The 24,114-nt window shown below is 30.5% G+C and overlaps 1 protein-coding gene across 1 annotated transcript in view; it reads left to right on the top strand.

Annotated features, from left to right (window-relative positions):
* Window positions 1–24,114, top strand: part of LOC143228484 (acyltransferase PGAP2-like) — a 70,960-nt gene that overhangs the window by 23,957 nt on the left and 22,889 nt on the right. Inside the window, 2 exon segments of the mRNA XM_076459736.1 lie at window positions 19,873–19,978; window positions 21,125–21,261. Of these exon segments, the coding sequence (XP_076315851.1) occupies window positions 19,873–19,978; window positions 21,125–21,261 (243 nt within the window).

Below are 24,114 nucleotides of genomic sequence, written 5' to 3'. Positions count from 1 at the left end.
TTATGAGTAAGACACCTAGAGTTTCTATCTGTTATACACAATATAACATTATGAGTAAAGAAAACCCTCATGTTTTATCTGTTATACACAATATAAATACACATTATGAGTAAGACACCTAGAGTTTCTCTCTGGTACACAATATAACATTATGAGTAAGACACCTAGAGTTTCTATCTGCTATACACACAATATAACATTATGAGTAAGACACCTGGAAGTTTCTATCTGTTATACACAATATAACATTATGAGTAAGACACCTAGAGTTTCTATCTGTTATACACAATATAACATTATATAAGACACTTAGAGTTTCTATCTGTTATACACAATATAACATTATGAGTAAGACACCTAGAGTTTCTCTCTCTTTTACACAATATAACATTAATGAGTAAGACACCTAGAGTTTATCTGTTATACACAATATAACATTTATGAGTAAGACACCTAGTAGTTTCTACCTGTTATACACAATATAACATTAAGTAGTGAGACACCTAGAGTTTCTATCTATTATACACAATATAACATTATGAGTAAGACACCTAGAGTTTCTCTATCTGTTATACACAATATAACATTATGAGTAAGACACCTAGGTTTCTATCTGTATACACAATATAACATTATGAGTAAGACACCTAGAGTTTCTATCTGCTACAATATAAACATTATGAGTAAGACACCTAGAGTTCTCTCTGTTATACACAATATAACATTGAGTAAGACACCAAGAGTTTCTCTTATACACAATATAACATTATGAGTAAGACACCTAGAGTTTCTATCTGTTGTACACAATATAACATTATAGGTAAGACACCTAGAGTTTCTATCTGTTATACACAATAACATTATTGGGTAAGACACCAAGAGTTTCTATCTGTTATACACAATATAACATTATAGGTAAGACACCTAGAGTTTCTATCTGTTATACAACAATATAACATTATGAGTAAGACACCTAGGTTTCTATCTGTTATACACAATATAACATGTATGGAGTAAGACACCTAGTAGTTTCTATCTGTTATACACAATATAACATTGAGTAAGACACCTAGAGTTTCTATCTGTTATACACATATAACATTATGAGTCAGAAATCTAGCCTCTCTATCTGTTATACACAATATAACATTATGAGTGAGACACCTAGAGTTTCTATCTGTTATGTACATTTGTGACACATTATGAGTGAGACACTTAACAATTGACTTTGTCTGTTTCTACACAATATAACATTATGAGTAAGACACCTAGGGTTTCTATCTGTTATACACAATATAACATTATAGTAAGACACCTAGAGTTTCTGTCTTATATATACAATAATATAACATTATGAGTAAGACACCTAGAGTTTCTATCTGGTATACACAATATAACATTATGAGTAAGACACCTACTAGGTTTCTGTCTGTTATACACAATATAACATTATGAGTGAGACACCTAGTGGTTTCTATCTGTTATGCACATATAACATTATGAGTAAGACCTAGAGTTTCTATCTGTTATACACAATATAACATTAGGTAAGACACCTAGTTTTCATCTTTTTACACAATGTAACATTATGAGTAAGACACCTAGGTTTTCTGTCTCTTATACATAATATAACAAGATGGGTAAGACACCTAGAGTTTCAGGTTTATCCACAATATATAATTATGACAGTAAGACACCTAGAGTTTCTGTCTTATGTACACCCTCTATCATTATGAGTAAGACACCTAAATTTATATCTGTCTCTCAATATAACATTGGTAAACACCTAGATGTTCTATCTGTTATACACAATATAACATTATGAGTAAAGACACCTAGGTTTCTATCTATATCATACACAATATAACATTGAGTAAGACACCTGGAGTTTCTATCTGTTATACACAATATAACATTATGAGTAAAGACACCTAGAGTTTCTATCTGTTATACACAATATAACATTATGAGTAAGACACCTAGAGTTCTATCTGTTATACACAATATAACATTATGGTAAGACACCTAGAGTTTCTATCTGTATACACAATATAACATTATGAGTAAGACACCTAGAGTTTCTATCTGTTATACACAATATAACATTATGAGTAAGACACCTAGGTTTCTATCTGTTATATGCACAATATAACACATGAGTAAGACACCTAGAGTTTCTATCTGTTATACACAATATAACATTATTGTGGGTAAGACACCTAGGGGTTTCTATCTGTTATACACAATATAACATTATGAGTAAGACACCTAGAGTTTCTATCTGTTATACACAATATAACATTATGGGTAAGACACCTAGAGTTTCTATCTGTTATACACAATATAACATTATCAGAGTGGAAGACACCTAGAGTTTCTATCTGTTATACACAATATAACATTATGAGTAAGACACCTAGAGTTTCTCTCTCTATACACAATATAACATTATGAGTAAGACACCTAGAGTTTCTATCTGTTATACACAATATAACATTATGAGTAAGACACCTAGAGTTTCTATCTGTTATATGCACAATATAACATTGAGAGTGAGATATTCAAGAGTTTCTGTACTTTTATTATACAATATAACATTATGAGTAAGACACCTAGGGTTTCTCTCTCTGTTATACACAGCCTTACATTATAAGGTGAGAGACCTAGGTTTTCTATCTGTTATACACAATATAACATTATGAGTAAGACACCTAGTGTTTCTATCTGTTATACACAATATAACATTATGAGTAAGACACCTAGAGTTTCTATCTGTTATACACAATATAACATTATGAGTAAGACACCTAGAGTTTCTCTAATATACTACAATATAACATTATAGGTAAAACACCTAGAGTTTCTATCTGTTACACAATATAATACATTAAGACATTTAGAGTATCTATCCTTTATACACAATATACCATTATGAGCAAGACACTTCTATCTATCTATCCTAACATATAATGTAAGACACCTGAGTTTCTCTGTTATACACAATATAACATTATGAGTAAGACACCTAGGGTTTCTATCTGTTATACACAATATAACATTATGAGTAAAGAACACCTAGAGTTTCTATCTATTATACACAATATAACATTATAAGTAAGACACCTAGAGTTTCTCTCTGTTATACACAATATAACATTATGAGTAAGACACCTAGGTTTCTATCTGTTATACAATATAACATTATGAGTACAGAACACCTAGAGTTTCTCTATACATATAACATTATGAGTAAGACACCTAGAGTTTCTATCTGTTATACACAATATAACATTATGAGTAAGACACCTAGAGTTTCTATCTGTTATACACAATATAACATTATGAGTAAGACACCTAGAGTTTCTATCTGTTATACACAATATAACATTATGAGTAAGACACCTAGAGTTTCTATCTGTTACACAATATAACATTATGAGTAAGACACCTAGGTTTTCTCTCTTATACACAATATAACATTATGAGTAAGACACCTAGAGTTTCTATCTGTTATACACAATATAACATTATAGTAAGACACCTAGAGTTTCTCTGTTATACAATATAACATTATGAGTAAGACACCTAGAGTTTCTATCTGTTATACACAATATAACATTATGAGTAAGACACCTAGAGTTTCTATCTGTTATACACAATATAACATTATGAGTAAGACACCTAGTGTTTCTATCTGTTATACACAATATAACATTATGAGTAAGACACCTAGAGTTTCTATCTCTTATACACAATATAACATTATGAGTAAGACACCTAGAGTTTCTATCTGTTATACACAATGTTATACACAATATAACATTATGAGTAAGACACCTAGAGTTTCTATCTGTTATACACAATATAACATTATGAGTAAGACACCTAGAGTTTCTATCTGTTATACACAATATAACATTATGAGTAAGACACCTAGAGTTTCTCTCTCTTATACACAATATAACATTATGAGTAAGACACCTAGGCGTTTCTCTCTCTGTTATACACAATATAACATTATGAGTAAGACACCTAGAGTTTCTCTCTGTTATACACAATATAACATTATGAGTAAGACACCTAGTGTTTCTATCTGTTATACACAATATAACATTATGAGTAAGACACCTAGAGTTTCTATCTGTTATACACAATATAACATTATGAGTAAGACACCTAGAGTTTCTATCTGTTATACACAATATAACATTATGAGTAAGACACCTAGTGTTTCTATCTGTTATACACAATATAACATTATGAGTAAGACACCTAGAGTTTCTATCTGTTATACACAATATAACATTATGAGTAAGACACCTAGTGTTTCTATCTGTTATACACAATATAACATTATGAGTAAGACACCTAGAGTTTCTATCTGTTATACACAATATAACATTATGAGTAAGACACCTAGAGTTTCTCTCTGTTATACACAATATAACATTATAAGTAAGACACCTAGTGTTTCTATCTGTTATACACAATATAACATTATGAGTAAGACACCTAGAGTTTCTATCTGTTATACACAATATAACATTATGAGTAAGACACCTAGAGTTTTTATCTGTTATACACAATATAACATTATGAGTAAGACACCTAGAGTTTCTATCTGTTATACACAATATAACATTATGAGTAAGTCACCTAGAGTTTCTTATATACACAATATAACATTGAGTAAGACACCTAGAGTTTCTATCTGTTATACACAATATAACATTATGAGTAAGACACCTAGTGTTTCTATCTGTTATACACAATATAACATTATGAGTAAGACACCTAGAGTTTCTATCTGTTATACACAATATAACATTATGAGTAAGACACCTAGAGTTTCTATCTGTTATACACAATATAACATTATGAGTAAGACACCTAGAGTTTCTATCTGTTATACACAATATAACATTATGAGTAAGACACCTAGAGTTTCTATCTGTTATACACAATATAACATTATGAGTAAGACACCTAGAGTTTCTATCTGTTATACACAATATAACATTATGAGTAAGACACCTAGAGTTTCTATCTGTTATACACAATATAACATTATGAGTAAGACACCTAGAGTTTCTATCTGTTATACACAATATAACATTATGAGTAAGACACCTAGAGTTTCTCTCTGTATACACAATATAACATTATGAGTAAGACACCTAGTGTTTCTATCTGTTATACACAATATAACATTATGAGTAAGACACCTAGAGTTTCTATCTGTTATACACAATATAACATTATGAGTAAGACACCTAGAGTTTCTATCTGTTATACACAATATAACATTATGAGTAAGACACCTAGAGTTTCTATCTGTTATACACAATATAACATTATGAGTAAGACACCTAGAGTTTCTATCTGTTATACACAATATAACATTGTGAGTAAGACACCTAGAGTTTCTATCTGTTATACTGTACACAATGGTAACATTATGAGTAAGACACCTAGTGTTTCTATCTGTTATACATTAACATTATGAGTAAGACACCTAGAGTTTCTATCTGTTATACACAATATAACATTATGAGTAAGACACCTAGAGTTTCTATCTGTTATACACAATATAACATTATGAGTAAGACACCTAGAGTTTCTATCTGTTATACACAATATAACATTATGAGTAAGACACCTAGAGTTTCTATCTGTTATACACAATATAACATTATGAGTAAGACACCTAGAGTTCCTGTTATACACAATATAACATTATGAGTAAGACACCTAGAGTTTCTATCTGTTATACACAATATAACATTATGAGTAAGACACCTAGTGTTTCTATCTGTTATACACAATATAACATTGAGTAAGACACCTAGAGTTTCTATCTGTTATACACAATATAACATTATGAGTAAGACACCTAGAGTTTCTATCTGTTATACACAATATAACATTATGAGTAAGACACCTAGAGTTTCTATCTGTTATACACAATATAACATTATGAGTAAGACACCTAGAGTTTCTCTCTCTTATACACAATATAACATTATGAGTAAGAAACCTAGTGTTTCTATCTGTTATACACAATATAACATTATGAGTAAGACACCTAGAGTTTCTATCTGTTATACACAATATAACATTATGAGTAAGACACCTAGAGTTTCTATCTGTTATACACAATATAACATTATGAGTAAGACACCTAGAGTTTCTATCTGTTATACACAATATAACATTATGAGTAAGACACCTAGAGTTTCTATCTGTTATACACAATATAACATTATGAGTAAGACACCTAGAGTTTCTATCTGTTATACACAATATAACATTATGAGTAAGACACCTAGAGTTTCTATCTGTTATACACAATATAACATTATGAGTAAGACACCTAGAGTTTCTATCTGTTATACACAATATAACATTATGAGTAAGACACCTAGAGTTTCTATCTGTTATACACAATATAACATTATGAGTAAGACACCTAGAGTTTCTATCTGTTATACACAATATAACATTATGAGTAAGACACCTAGAGTTTCTATCTGTTATACACAATATAACATTATGAGTAAGACACCTAGAGTTTCTATCTGTTATACACAATATAACATTATGAGTAAGACACCTAGAGTTTCTATCTGTTATACACAATATAACATTATGAGTAAGACACCTAGAGTTTCTATCTGTTATACACAATATAACATTATGAGTAAGACACCTAGAGTATTCTTTTGTTATACACAATATAACATTATGAGTAAGACACCTAGAGTTTCTATCTGTTATACACAATATAACATTATGAGTAAGACACCTAGAGTTTCTATCTGTTATACACAATATAACATTATGAGTAAGACACCTAGAGTTTCTATCTGTTATACACAATATAACATTATGAGTAAGACACCTAGAGTTTCTATCTGTTATACACAATATAACATTATGAGTAAGACACCTAGAGTTTCTATCTGTTATACACAATATAACATTATGAGTAAGACACCTAGAGTTTCTATCTGTTATACACAATATAACATTATGAGTAAGACACCTAGAGTTTCTATCTGTTATACACAATATAACATTATGAGTAAGACACCTAGAGTTTCTATCTGTTATACACAATATAACATTATGAGTAAGACACCTAGAGTTTCTATCTGTTATACACAATATAACATTATGAGTAAGACACCTAGAGTTTCTATTTATACACAATATAACATTATGAGTAAGACACCTAGAGTTTCTATCTGTTATACACAATATAACATTATGAGTAAGACACCTAGAGTTTCTATCTGTTATACACAATATAACATTATGAGTAAGACACCTAGAGTTTCTATCTGTTATACACAATATAACATTATGAGTAAGACACCTAGAGTTTCTATCTGTTATACACAATATAACATTATGAGTAAGACACCTAGAGTTTCTATCTGTTATACACAATATAACATTATGAGTAAGACACCTAGAGTTTCTATCTGTTATACACAATATAACATTATGAGTAAGACACCTAGAGTTTCTATCTGTTATACACAATATAACATTATGAGTAAGACACCTAGAGTTTCTATCTGTTATACACAATATAACATTATGAGTAAGACACCTAGAGTTTCTATCTGTTATACACAATATAACATTATGAGTAAGACACCTAGAGTTTCTATCTGTTATACACAATATAACATTATGAGTAAGACACCTAGAGTTTCTATCTGTTATACACAATATAACATTATGAGTAAGACACCTAGAGTTTCTATCTGTTATACACAATATAACATTATGAGTAAGACACCTAGAGTTTCTATCTGTTATACACAATATAACATTATGAGTAAGACACCTAGAGTTTCTATCTTATATACACAATATAACATTATGAGTAAGACACCTAGAGTTTCTCTCTGTTATACACAATATAACATTATGAGTAAGACACCTAGAGTTTCTATCTGTTATACACAATATAACATTATGAGTAAGACACCTAGAGTTTCTATCTGTTATACACACAATATAACATTATGAGTAAGACACCTAGAGTTTCTCTCTGTTATACACAATATAACATTATGAGTAAGACACCTAGAGTTTCTATCTGTTATACACAATATAACATTATGAGTAAGACACCTAGAGTTTCTATCTGTTATACACAATATAACATTATGAGTAAGACACCTAGAGTTTCTATCTGTTATACACAATATTATGAGTAAGACACCTTTTTCTCTCTGTATACACAATATATAGCATTATATGAGTAAGACACCTAGAGTTTCTATCTGTTATACACAATATAACATTATGAGTAAGACACCTAGAGTTTCTATCTGTTATACACAATATAACATTATGAGTAAGACACCTAGAGTTTCTCTCTGTATATACACAATATAACATTATGAGTAAGACACCTAGTGTTTCTATCTGTTATACACAATATAACATTATGAGTAAGACACCTAGAGTTTCTATCTGTTATACACAATATAACATTATGAGTAAGACACCTAGAGTTTCTATCTGTTATACACAATATAACATTATGAGTAAGACACCTAGAGTTTCTATCTGTTATACACAATATAACATTATGAGTAAGACACCTAGAGTTTCTCTCTTATACACAATATAACATTATGAGTAAGACACCTAGAGTTTCTATCTGTTATACACAATATAACATTATGAGTAAGACACCTAGAGTTTCTATCTGTTATACACAATATAACATTATGAGTAAGACACCTAGAGTTTCTCTGTTATACACAATATAACATTATGAGTAAGACACCTAGAGTTTCTATCTGTTATACACAATATAACATTATGAGTAAGACACCTAGGTTTCTATCTGTTATACACAATATAACATTTATGAGTAAGACACCTAGAGTTTCTATCTGTTATACACAATATAACATTATGAGTAAGACACCTAGAGTTTCTATCTGTTATACACAATATAACATTATGAGTAAGACACCTAGAGTTTCTATCTGTTATACACAATATAACATTATGAGTAAGACACCTAGAGTTTCTATCTGTTATACACAATATAACATTATGAGTAAGACACCTAGAGTTTCTATCTTTATACACAATATAACATTATGAGTAAGACACCTAGTGTTTCTATCTGTTATACACAATATAACATTATGAGTAAGACACCTAGAGTTTCTATCTGTTATACACAATATAACATTATGAGTAAGACACCTAGAGTTTCTATCTGTTATACACAATATAACATTATGAGTAAGACACCTAGAGTTTCTATCTGTTATACACAATATAACATTATGAGTAAGACACCTAGAGTTTCTATCTGTTATACACAATATAACATTATGAGTAAGACACCTAGAGTTTCTATCTGTTATACACAATATAACATTATGAGTAAGACACCTAGAGTTTCTATCTGTTATACACAATATAACATTATGAGTAAGACACCTAGAGTTTCTCTCTGTTATACACAATATAACATTATGAGTAAGACACCTAGAGTTTCTATCTGTTATACACAATATAACATTATGAGTAAGACACCTAGAGTTTCTATCTGTTATACACAATATAACATTATGAGTAAGACACCTAGAGTTTCTATCTGTTATACACATTATGAGTAACACACCAGGTGTTTCTATCTGTTATACACAATATAACCTTATGAGTAGAGTTTCTTCTGTTAACTATACACAATATAACATTATGAGTAAGACTGGTTTCTCTCTGTTATACACAATATAACATTATGAGTAAGACACCTAGAGTTTCTCTTATATACACAATATAACATTATGAGTAAGACACCTAGAGTTTCTATCTGTTATACACAATATAACATTATGAGTAAGACACCTAGAGTTTCTATCTGTTATACACAATATAACATTATGAGTAAGACACCTAGTGTTTCTATCTGTTATACACAATATAACATTATGAGTAAGACACCTAGAGTTTCTCTCTTGTTATACACAATATAACATTATGAGTAAGACACCTAGAGTTTCTATCTGTTATACACAATATAACATTATGAGTAAGACACCTAGAGTTTCTATCTGTTATACACAATATAACATTATGAGTAAGACACCTAGAGTTTCTATCTGTATACACAATATAACATTATGAGTAAGACACCTAGTGTTTCTATCTGTTATACACAATATAAGAGTAAGACACCTAGAGTTTCTATCTGTTATACACAATATAACATTATGAGTAAGACACCTAGAGTTTCTATCTGTTATACACAATATAACATTATGAGTAAGACACCTAGAGTTTCTATCTGTTATACACAATATAACATTATGAGTAAGACACCTAGAGTTTCTATCTGTTATACACAATATAACATTATGAGTAAGACACCTAGAGTTTCTATCTGTTATACACAATATAACATTATGAGTAAGACACCTAGAGTTTCTCTCACAATATAACATTATGAGTAAGACACCTAGAGTTTCTATCTGTTATACACAATATAACATTATGAGTAAGACACCTAGTGTTTCTATCTGTTATACACAATATAACATTATGAGTGAGACACCTAGAGTTTCTATCTGTTATACACAATATAACATTATGAGTAAGACACCTAGAGTTTCTCTCTGTTATACACAATATAACATTATGAGTAAGACACCTAGTGTTTCTCATCTATATACACAATATAACATTATGAGTAAGACACCTAGAGTTTCTATCTGTTATACACAATATAACATTATGAGTAAGACACCTAGAGTTTCTATCTGTTATACACAATATAACATTATGAGTAAGACACCTAGAGTTTCTATCTGTTATACACAATATAACATTATGAGTAAGACACCTAGAGTTTCTATCTGTTATACACAATATAACATTATGAGTAAGACACCTAGAGTTTCTATCTGTTATACACAATATAACATTATGAGTAAGACACCTAGAGTTTCTATCTGTTATACACAATATAACATTATGAGTAAGACACCTAGTGTTTCTATCTGTTATACACAATATAACATTATGAGTAAGACACCTAGAGTTTCTCTCTGTTACACACAATATAACATTATGAGTAAGACACCTAGTGTTTCTATCTGTTATACACAATATAACATTATGAGTAAGACACCTAGAGTTTCTATCTGTTATACACAATATAACATTATGAGTAAGACACCTAGAGTTTCTATCTGTTATACACAATATAACATTATGAGTAAGACACCTAGTGTTTCTATCTGTTATACACAATATAACATTATGAGTAAGACACCTAGAGTTTCTCTCTGTTATACACAATATAACATTATGAGTAAGACACCTAGTGTTTCTATCTGTTATACACAATATAACATTATGAGTAAGACACCTAGAGTTTCTATCTGTTATACACAATATAACATTATGAGTAAGACACCTAGAGTTTCTATCTGTTATACACAATATAACATTATGAGTAAGACACCTAGAGTTTCTATCTGTTATACACAATATAACATTATGAGTAAGACACCTAGAGTTTCTCTCTGTATATACAATATAACATTATGAGTAAGACACCTAGAGTTTCTATCTGTTATACACAATATAACATTATGAGTAAGACACCTAGAGTTTCTATCTGTTATACACAATATAACATTATGAGTAAGACACCTAGAGTTTCTATCTGTTATACACAATATAACATTATGAGTAAGACACCTAGAGTTTCTATCTGTTATACACAATATAACATTATGAGTAAGACACCTAGAGTTTCTATCTGTTATACACAATATAACATTATGAGTAAGACACCTAGAGTTTCTATCTGTTATACACAATATAACATTATGAGTAAGACACCTAGTGTTTCTATCTGTTATACACAATATAACATTATGAGTAAGACACCTAGAGTTTCTATCTGTTATACACAATATAACATTATGAGTAAGACACCTAGAGTTTCTATCTGTTATACACAATATAACATTATGAGTAAGACACCTAGAGTTTCTATCTGTTATACACAATATAACATTATGAGTAAGACACCTAGAGTTTCTATCTGTTATACACAATATAACATTATGAGTAAGACACCTAGTGTTTCTATCTGTTATACACAATATAACATTATGAGTAAGACACCTAGAGTTTCTCTCTGTTATACACAATATAACATTATGAGTAAGACACCTAATGTTTCTATCTGTTATACACAATATAACATTGAGTAAGACACCTAGAGTTTCTATCTGTTATACACAATATAACATTATGAGTAAGACACCTAGAGTTTCTCTCTTTATACACAATATAACATTATGAGTAAGACACCTAGTGTTTCTATCTGTTATACACAATATAACATTGAGTAAGACACCTAGAGTTTCTCTCTTTTATACACAATATAACATATGAGTAAGACACCTAGTGTTTCTATCTGTTATACACAATATAACATTATGAGTAAGACACCTAGAGTTTCTATCTGTTATACACAATATAACATTATGAGTAAGACACCTAGAGTTTCTATCTGTTATACACAATATAACATTATGAGTAAGACACCTAGAGTTTCTATCTGTTATACACAATATAACATTATGAGTAAGACACCTAGAGTTTCTCTCTATATACACAATATAACATTATGAGTAAGACACCTAGAGTTTCTATCTGTTATACACAATATAACATTATGAGTAAGACACCTAGAGTTTCTCTCTGTTATACACAATATAACATTATGAGTAAGACACCTAGAGTTTCTCTTATATACACAATATAACATTATGAGTAAGACACCTAGAGTTTCTATCTGTTATACACAATATAACATTATGAGTAAGACACCTAGAGTTTCTATCTGTTATACACAATATAACATTATGAGTAAGACACCTAGTGTTTCTATCTGTTATACACAATATAACATTATGAGTAAGACACCTAGAGTTTCTCTTTGTTATACACAGTATAACATTATGAGTAAGACACCTAGAGTTTCTATCTGTTATACACAATATAACATTATGAGTAAGACACCTAGTGTTTCTATCTGTTATACACAATATAACATTATGAGTAAGACACCTAGAGTTTCTCTCTGTTATACACAATATAACATTATGAGTAAGACACCTAGTGTTTCTATCTGTTATACACAATATAACATTATGAGTAAGACACCTAGAGTTTCTATCTGTTATACACAATATAACATTATGAGTAAGACACCTAGAGTTTCTCTCTGTTATACACAATATAACATTATGAGTAAGACACTTAGTGTTTCTATCTGTTATACACAATATAACATTATGAGTAAGACACCTAGAGTTTCTCTCTCTTATACACAATATAACATTATGAGTAAGACACCTAGTGTTTCTATCTGTTATACACAATATAACATTATGAGTAAGACACCTAGAGTTTCTCTCTCTTATACACAATATGACATTATGAGTAAGAAACCTAGTGTTTCTATCTGTTATACACAATATAACATTATGAGTAAGACACCTGGAATTTCTATCTGTTATACACAATATAACATTATGAGTAAGACACCTAGTGTTTCTATCTGTTATACACAATATAACATTACGAGTAAGACACCAAGAGTTCCTGTTACACACAATATAACATTATGAGTAAGACACCTAGAGTTTCTCTCTCTTATACACAATATAACATTATGAGTAAGACACTTAGTGTTTCTATCTGTTATACACAATATAACATTGAGTAAGACACCTAGTGTTTCTATCTGTTATACACAATATAACATTATGAGTAAGACACCTAGAGTTTCTATCTCTCATACACAATATAACATTATGAGTAAGACACCTAGTGTTTCTATCTGTTATACACAATATAACATTATGAGTAAGACACCTAGAGTTTCTCTCTATAACATTGATACACAATATAACATTATGAGTAAGACACCTAGAGTTTCTATCTGTTATACACAATATAACATTATGAGTAAGACACCTAGAGTTTCTATCTGTTATACACAATATAGCATTATGAGTAAGACACCTAGAGTTTCTATCTGTTATACACAATATAACATTATGAGTAAGACACCTAGAGTTTCTATTTGTTATACACAATATAACATTATGAGTAAGACACCTAGAGTTTCTATCTATATACACAATATAACATTATGAGTAAGACACCTAGAGTTTCTATCTGTTATACACAATATAACATTATGAGTAAGACACCTAGAGTTTCTATCTGTTATACACAATATAACATTATGAGTAAGACACCTAGAGTTTCTATCTGTTATACACAATATAACATTATGAGTAAGACACCTAGAGTTTCTCTTATATACACAATATAACATTATGAGTAAGACACCTAGAGTTTCTATCTGTTATACACAATATAACATTATGAGTAAGACACCTAGAGTTTCTATCTGTTATACACAATATAACATTATGAGTAAGACACCTAGAGTTTCTATCTGTTATACACAATATAACATTATGAGTAAGACACCTAGAGTTTCTCTCTTTATACACAATATAACATTATGAGTAAGAAACCTAGTGTTTCTATCTGTTATACACAATATAACATTATGAGTAAGACACCTAGAGTTTCTATCTGTTATACACAATATAACATTATGAGTAAGACACCTAGAGTTTCTATCTATTATACACAATATAACATTATGAGTAAGACACCTAGAGTTTCTCTCTGTTATACACAATATAACATTATGAGTAAGACACCTAGAGTTTCTATCTGTTATACACAATATAACATTATGAGTAAGAAACCTAGTGTTTCTCTTATATACACAATATAACATTATGAGTAAGACACCTAGAGTTTCTATCTGTTATACACAATATAACATTACGAGTAAGACACCTAGAGTTTCTATCTGTTATACACAATATAACATTATGAGTAAGACACCTAGAGTTTCTATCTGTTATACACAATATAACATTATGAGTAAGACACCTAGAGTTTCTCTCTCTTATACACAATATAACATTATGGGTAAGACACCTAGAGTTTCTCTCTCTTATACACAATATAACATTATGGGTAAGACACCTAGAGTTTCTCTCTCTTATACACAATATAACATTATGAGTAAGACACCTAGTGTTTCTATCTGTTATACACAATATAACATTATGAGTAAGACACCTAGAGTTTCTCTCTCTTATACTCAATATAACATTATGGGTAAGACACCTAGAGTTTCTCTCTCTTATACACAATATAACATTATGAGTAAGACACCTAGTGTTTCTATCTGTTATACACAATATAACATTATGAGTAAGACACCTAGAGTTTCTCTCTTATATACACAATATAACATTATGAGTAAGACACCTAGAGTTTCTATCTGTTATACACAATATAACATTATGAGTAAGACACCTAGAGTTTCTCTCTCTTATACACAATATAACATTATGGGTAAGACACCTAGAATTTCTCTCTCTTATACACAATATAACATTATGAGTAAGACACCTAGTGTTTCTATCTGTTATACACAATATAACATTATGAGTAAGACACCTAGAGTTTCTCTCTGTTATACACAATATAACATTATGAGTAAGACACCTAGAGTTTCTCTTATATACACATTATAACATTATGAGTAAGACACCTAGAGTTTCTATCTGTTATACACAATATAACATTATGAGTAAGACACCTAGAGTTTCTATCTGTTATACACAATATAACATTATGAGTAAGACACCTAGTGTTTCTATCTGTTATACACAATATAACATTATGAGTAAGACACCTAGAGTTTCTCTCTGTTATACACAATATAACATTATGAGTAAGACACCTAGAGTTTCTATCTGTTATACACAATATAACATTGAGTAAGACACCTAGTGTTTCTATCTGTTATACACAATATAACATTATGAGTAAGACACCTAGAGTTTCTATCTGTTATACACAATATAACATTGAGTAAGACACCTAGAGTTTCTATCTGTTATACACAATATAACATTATGAGTAAGACACCTAGAGTTTCTCTCTCTTATACACAATATAACATTATGAGTAAGACACCTAGTGTTTCTATCTGTTATACACAATATAACATTATAAGTAAGACATCTTGTGTTTCTATCTGTTATACACAATATAACATTATGAGTAAGACACCTAGAGTTTCTCTCTGTTATACACAATATAACATTATGAGTAAGACACCTAGAGTAAGTTTCTATCTGTTATACACAATATAACATTATGAGTAAGACACCTAGAGTTTCTATCTGTTATACACAATATAACATTATGAGTAAGACACCTAGAGTTTCTATCTGTTATACACAATATAACATTATGAGTAAGACACCTAGAGTTTCTATCTGTTATACACAATATAACATTATGAGTAAGACACCTAGTGTTTCTATCTGTTATACACAATATAACATTATGAGTAAGACACCTAGAGTTTCTCTCTGGTATACACAATATAACATTATGAGTAAGACACCTAGTGTTTCTATCTGTTATACACAATATAACATTATGAGTAAGACACCTAGTGTTTCTATCTGTTATACACAATATAACATTATGAGTAAGACACCTAGAGTTTCTATCTGTTATACACAATATAACATTATGAGTAAGACACCTAGAGTTTCTATCTGTTATACACAATATAACACATTATGAGTAAGACACCTAGAGTTTCTATCTGTTATACACAATATAACATTATGAGTAAGACACCTAGAGTTTCTATCTGTTATACACAATATAACATTATGAGTAAGACACCTAGAGTTTCTCTCTGTTATACACAATATAACATTATGAGTAAGACACCTAGAGTTTCTATCTGTTATACACAATATAACATTATGAGTAAGACACCTAGAGTTTCTATCTGTTATACACAATATAACATTATGAGTAAGACACCTAGAGTTTCTATCTGTTATACACAATATAACATTATGAGTAAGACACCTAGAGTTTCTATCTGTTATACACAATATAACATTATGAGTAAGACACCTAGAGTTTCTATCTGTTATACACAATATAACATTATGAGTAAGACACCTAGTGTTTCTATCTGTTATACACAATATAACATTATGAGTAAGACACCTAGTGTTTCTATCTGTTATACACAATATAACATTATGAGTAAGACACCTAGAGTTTCTATCTGTTATACACAATATAACATTATGAGTAAGACACCTAGAGTTTCTATCTGTTATACACAATATAACATTATGAGTAAGACACCTAGAGTTTCTCTCTGTTATACACAATATAACATTGAGTAAGACACCTAGTGTTTCTATCTGTTATACACAATATAACATTATGAGTAAGACACCTAGAGTTTCTATCTGTTATACACAATATAACATTATGAGTAAGACACCTAGTGTTTCTATGTTTCTATCTGTTATACACAATATAACATTATGAGTAAGACACCTAGTGTTTCTATCTGTTATACACAATATAACATTAGTAAGACACCTAGTGTTTCTATCTGTTATACACAATATAACATAGAGTAAGACACCTAGAGTTTCTATCTGTTATACACAATATAACATTATGAGTAAGACACCTAGAGTTTCTATCTGTTATACACAATATAACATTATGAGTAAGACACCTAGAGTTTCTATCTGTTATACACAATATAACATTATGAGTAAGACACCTAGAGTTTCTCTCTGTTATACACAATATAACATTATGAGTAAGACACCTAGAGTTTCTCTCTTTTATACACAATATAACATTATGAGTAAGACACCTAGAGTTTCTCTGTTATACACAATATAACATTATGAGTAAGACACCTAGTGTTTCTATCTGTTATACACAATATAACATTATGAGTAAGACACCTAGTGTTTCTATCTGTTATACACAATATAACATTATGAGTAAGACACCTAGTGTTTCTATCTGTTATACACAATATAACATTATGAGTAAGACACCTAGAGTTTCTATCTGTTATACACAATATAACATTATGAGTAAGACACCTAGAGTTTCTATCTGTTATACACAATATAACATTATGAGTAAGACACCTAGAGTTTCTATCTGTTATACACAATATAACATTATGAGTAAGACACCTAGAGTTTCTATCTGTTATACACAATATAACATTATGAGTAAGACACCAAGAGTTTCTATCTGTTATACACAATATAACATTATGAGTTAGGAACCAAGAAGTTTCTATCTGTTATACACAATATAACATTATGAGTTAGGAAGAAGTATGAACTTGTAATGATTGAAGCTATAAAGATTATGATCTGCCTGAGAAATTACAATATTATAGTTAGTAATGTACATTGAATTCATATTTACTGGATGGGTGGTGAATAAAATAAGAGAATAGGTGATTCCTGGAGAAAATGTCACATTTCTCACAGTTGGAGAAATTCAGAATTTTATTCAGTATTGCATTATAAAATTAAAAACTTAAAACTTATATCCTATTAAATTATGGATTTTAGCTAAGAATTTATGTTATACTAATTGGTGTAACATTAATAAAAAAGTAGTTTAACTAAATTTTGAATAGAAATAACTGGCACCACGTGATGACAGGGTTGGATAAGAACCTGTGTATGCAGAGCTGAAACTAAAAATTCTAGTCATTACTACAACAAAAAAATCCATTTTCTTCTTCCAAACTTAAAGTTTAAGCCTGTACAAGATTTTGTAATTTATCAGTAGAGCAATGTTGCACCAACAATACATTTCTTATCAAGGATAAACTGTTATCATGTAGTCCTGAGCTGCTACTTTAGTCCTGATAAATTGTTATCGTGTAGTCCTGAACTGGTACTTTAATAAATTGTTATCGTGTAGTCCTGAACTGGGTACTTTAATAAACTGTTATCATGTAGTCCTGAACTGGTACTTTAATAAACTGTTATCGTAGTCCTGAGTCCTGAACTGGTACTTTAATAAACTGTTATCATGTAGTCCTGAACTGGTACTTTAATATACTGTTATCATGTAGTCCTGAACTGGTACTTTAATAAACTGTTATCATATAGTCCTGAACTGGTACTTTAATAAACTGTTATCATGTAGTCCTGAACTGGTACTTTAATAAACTGTTATCATGTAGTCCTGAACTGGTACTTTAATAAACTGTTATCATGTAGTCCTGAACTGGTACTTTAATAAATTGTTATCATGTAGTCCTGAACTGGTACTTTAATAAATTATCGTGTAGTCCTGAACTGGTACTTTAATAAACTGTTATCATGTAGTCCTGAACTAGTACTTTAATAAACTGTTATCATGTAGTCCTGAACTGGTACTTTAATAAATTATCGTGTAGTCCTGAACTGGTACTTTAATAAATTATTGTGTAGTTTTGAACTGGTACTTTAATTAACTGTTATCATGTAGTCCTGAACTAGTACTTTAATAAACTGTTATCATGTAGTCCTGAACTGGTACTTTAATAAACTGTTATCATGTAGTCCTGAACTGGTACTTTAATAAACTGTTATCATGTAGTCCTGAACTGGTACTTTAATAAACTGTTATCATGTAGTTCTCAACTGGTACTTTAATAAACTGTTATCATGTAGTCCTGAACTGGTACTTTAATAAATTGTTATCATATAGTCCTGAACTAGTACTTTAATAAACTGTTATCATGTGGTTCTGAACTGGTACTTTAATAAATTGTTATCGTGTAGTCTTGAACTGGTACTTTAATCTTTTAAAGTATTTTGATGTGGGCATTTTAATTTCTTACAGCATTTTAGTCAATTACACAGAAGTGGAGGAGGAAGTGAAGGGGGTCCACCTCCTTGGGTAAATTTTGGACAACGGGTAGATACCTCACTGTACCGAAATGTAAAAGGTCAGAATTTTCTTATTTATGGACATTGTGCACCAAATAATTATCTTTGTTGACTTCATGAAATTATTCTGAAATTCATGTTTATAATATGTTTTTGTTATTTAACATGTATATATTGGAAAATGAAGTAAACTATGAAATTCCTTGTTTCACATGGTCTAACACATCTTGAGTTAAACTGTGAAGTAAGTTCAAGTTATTCACATGGTCTAACACATCTTGAGTTAAACTGTGAAGTAAGTTCAAGTTATTCACATGGTCTAACACATCTTGAGTTAAACTGTGAAGTAAGTTCAAGTTATTCACATGGTCTAACACATCTTGTTAAACTGTGAAGTAAGTTCAAGTTATTCACGTGGTCTAACACATCTTGAGTTAAACTGTGAGGTAAGTTCAAGTTATTCACATGGTCTAACACATCTTGAGTTAAACTGTGAAGTAAGTTCAAGTTATTAGCAGATTGTTTGCCAGTTATTGTGATAATTAGACATGTATTATCAGATGAAATGATAAACTGTATGCCATTAGAGAATGTTTGTCATTTTATTATAATATCTGTTCACTTATCTTCAGGTATTGTGAACGTAAACATTGTGTTACAATATATGTTTTGATTGTTTTTCACAGTATTCTGTCTCAATTAAAAGTATTATATGGGCAGAAATGAAAATGATTTTGCTTAACATTTAGTTCTTCACAACTAAGTAAATACAGGGGTTTGGTTTAGTTCTTTACAACTAAGTAAATACAAGGGTTTGGTTGTGTGAACTTTTTTTGTTATATAAGTTCAGGTTTGAAAGCAAGTTGCTAAGAAAAATGCTTTTGTTAAAAACATTATCCACTTTCATGTGTTAATTATCGGAGATTGAACAGAATGTAGTTACAGTAACTCGTGCTGTTTTATGAATAGGCAACATGTTCATTGTCGGGTGGATGAGTTGGCTGTCAGATTATTGTGTAATAAACAGATGTCAGGTGCATTATCAGATTATTATGTGATGAACATAGAATAAACAGGATAATAATAGTTTTAATTCATTTAAATATTGATATAAGAAACATTACGGTGATAGAAATGAGTGAAATCATCATTGGAAGCTACATTTAGGAATGATTTGCTCTAAATCTTCCTGTTATGTTTCTTAGGAGGTTTCCGATCTCTGAGTCTAGCTCATAAGGAGCCAAAGGAAGACGAAGCTTTTGAACAACAGAGACAAGCTAACATCGCTGAAGTGGCGAGAATAAAGAATGAAAAGAAAAAGATATTTGGTGGTGGGAAACAGGTAAACAGTCTGTGTATTGTTATTCACATGTATTGGAAACAGTTGATTGGTAGATTGTTTTGATGGCCATTGTAAGGATTTGGGGACACTAATATCTGGTAATTATCAATTATGTTTTTATAGAAAAAGTTTGTGTCAAGTAGGTTAAAACTGTCTATCATTTTTTAGTTTACTCAATGCATTATAGAACGTTTATTAGTGGAGAAGATTTATGAATCATTAAAATTAGCAGAATGTTAGATATTAAACATTTTCAGCGAGGGAGCCAAACTGAAGTAATCCTGTTATAGTCACCATCTTGGATTTCAAAATGTCCAAAAGTAGTTACCACTACTTCTAAACCTTGCATTTTCAAGGCACATTTAAGGTTGATTTAAGTGGATATATCCACAGAATATTTGATTTAAGTGGATATATCCACAGAATATTTGTAAATATATTTACCAGGACACGTAATGTATCAGTTGCTTTGTATTTCAGAATGCTTCCAAGTTTAGTTGATTTTGGTCATAGCTGATTTATATATAAATAGAAACATAAGTTCAGTCTTGCATTTTGAGGGACAAAGAGTCCTTAAGCACTGTCACTACATTGAGTTTAAAACTGTTACATTCAATATGCCCTCTATACATATCTGGTTGACCATAACAATTGACAACAACTGATGTTTTTTATAAACTAAAATGCACTATCAAAGTTAAGCCACAGTACCAATTATTATTATTAGATGCTTATTCCATGATACAGAACACTTTCAGTACCTACTATAGATTATCTGAATAATTGTTGCAATTTATCATTATGACACTTGCATACAGAGTCACTCCCAGTGACAATTACAGACTGCCATAAACATCAAGCTAGTTTTGCTGTGCATTTACAGTTCTGGTGGCACCTTACAGCCACATTCCAGTAGCAACTAACAACCTTTCTTACAGCCACTCTTCAGTAGCTTCTGACAGGATATTCTGGTAGCTAAGACCATATTGGCTGCCCATCACCTTTGGTGTTACCTTCCCATTACAACTCACTGGAAGATGTTTCCTCAGAGCATGGATGAATGATTGACCCCATATGTGATTGGTCTAACAGACAGCTCTCTGTATCAGAGAAATTTCCTTAAATCCTAATTCCATTACTGGTAAACATATACTTCCTACACAGGTCAACATTCTCCTCACCACTTGTGTGGTCAGATAGTAGCTACAAGTTTTCACTAAGCTCAACAGCTAAACAAGGGTCTTATGTGAGTATCCCTGTGAAAGTGTATAAACAGAGAGAAAGGAATGAGACATTTCACAGAAGAAACATACTGGAGGACACATCGCCCCCAAGAATATGTTTCTTATACTCTTTCAAGCTGTCAGCAACTTTCCCAGTAGGTATCTTTTGTGTTCTCTGGAGTTTGGATTTCCTGTATGGGAGTTTCTTCTGAGCCAACTCCTTCTTCTAATCTGGCTTTATAGAAGACAGAAAACCTAAATAACTGAAACATAAGGTTCACAACTAGCCCCTCTCATTCTCTGTGTACCCAGCAGAGTGCTCTAGTTCAGGGGTCCCCAAACTTTTTAAACATGCGAAGCTTTGCATCAGAAAGAAAAAAACATTCCAGAGCCTTAAAGAAAGAAAAGAAACAATTGGTTACAAGATAAAGTTTACTTCAATCTTTTAGAATATAAATTAATAAACATCAATATTTAAATACAAAATATGTATTTCTACTTACTCGTTCAAAAATTTCTGCTTGCAAAAAATATATCAGTAAAAGTACAGTGTACTTATTTATTTATTAGTGGCTCAGATGGGCTTGCTTTTGTTCACAAAGTAGTTCAATATTTGGAGTTATGGTTGTTACCTGTAAGTGTAAATCATCTTCAATATTTAGCCTGTTTCTAAATTTGGTCTTTGTAGCTGTATACAGCAAAATGTTTGCTCACAAAGATATGTTGTTGGAAAATGCTTCAAAATTTCAGAGCTCTATTATTTATTTCTGGGTATTCTATGGCCATTTGAATCCAAAATTGTGTAATTTATTCTTGCTGAAATTTTGTTTTTACGGTGTAATCAGTTGAAATTTCTGTAAGCTGTACTTTTTCTTTCAATGGGAAATTGTAGATATTTGCAGAGTCAACAAAGGGATTTTGAATCCACAGTAATTTTTCTAAATGAGGAGGGAAGTACTCCCAATAGTTGTACACAAATCAGATGTGTGCTGCAAGACTGAAACTTTGCATCTTCACTTAAGGAAATTTCATTCATAAGTAAAAAATAGCAGATTTTTTGAAGCAGTTAAGTTCTTCCATTCACCCCAAAGATTTAGCTTGTGTTGTTGTACTTTTTTTATCCAGCATTTGCCCCTTAATTTGTATGCAACTTCAGAATGGCATTCAGATAAAAAGAAACCTATCTCCCCACACAGTTCATAAGACCGAGCAAGCACTTTTCCCCGAGAAAACCATCGGACTCAGTGTGAAGCAGCAAATGTTTATGCAAACTTCCCATATTCTAATAGAGTAAACACAAGATCCTTGCACTGAATGGTCCTGATTTTATAAAATTAACTACTTTATGGCATATCCCAATACCTCTTTTAAGTCTTCTTGTATTTGTTTTATTATAAGTGCATGACAATGAGGACAGCAGTGAATACTCTCAATGTCCAGATTTTTCTCTCTTATGTGTGCCACTGCGCCTGAAAACTTTCCAATCATAGCTGTAGCTCCGTCAGTGCAAATACTCGAGCAAACCTTTGCCTACTCAAACAACAGGCAAAGAAATATTTAAATTGATCAACTTATTTATGGAAGATCATGAGATTCGATGGCAGGTTTTTTCGAGTATTTGCACAAGCAA

Source organism: Tachypleus tridentatus, chromosome 10, assembly GCF_004210375.1.
Source record: "Tachypleus tridentatus isolate NWPU-2018 chromosome 10, ASM421037v1, whole genome shotgun sequence".
In the NCBI taxonomy this organism is placed as follows: Eukaryota; Metazoa; Arthropoda; class Merostomata; order Xiphosura; family Limulidae; genus Tachypleus; species Tachypleus tridentatus.
This window is presented reverse-complemented; position numbering and strand designations above follow the sequence as displayed.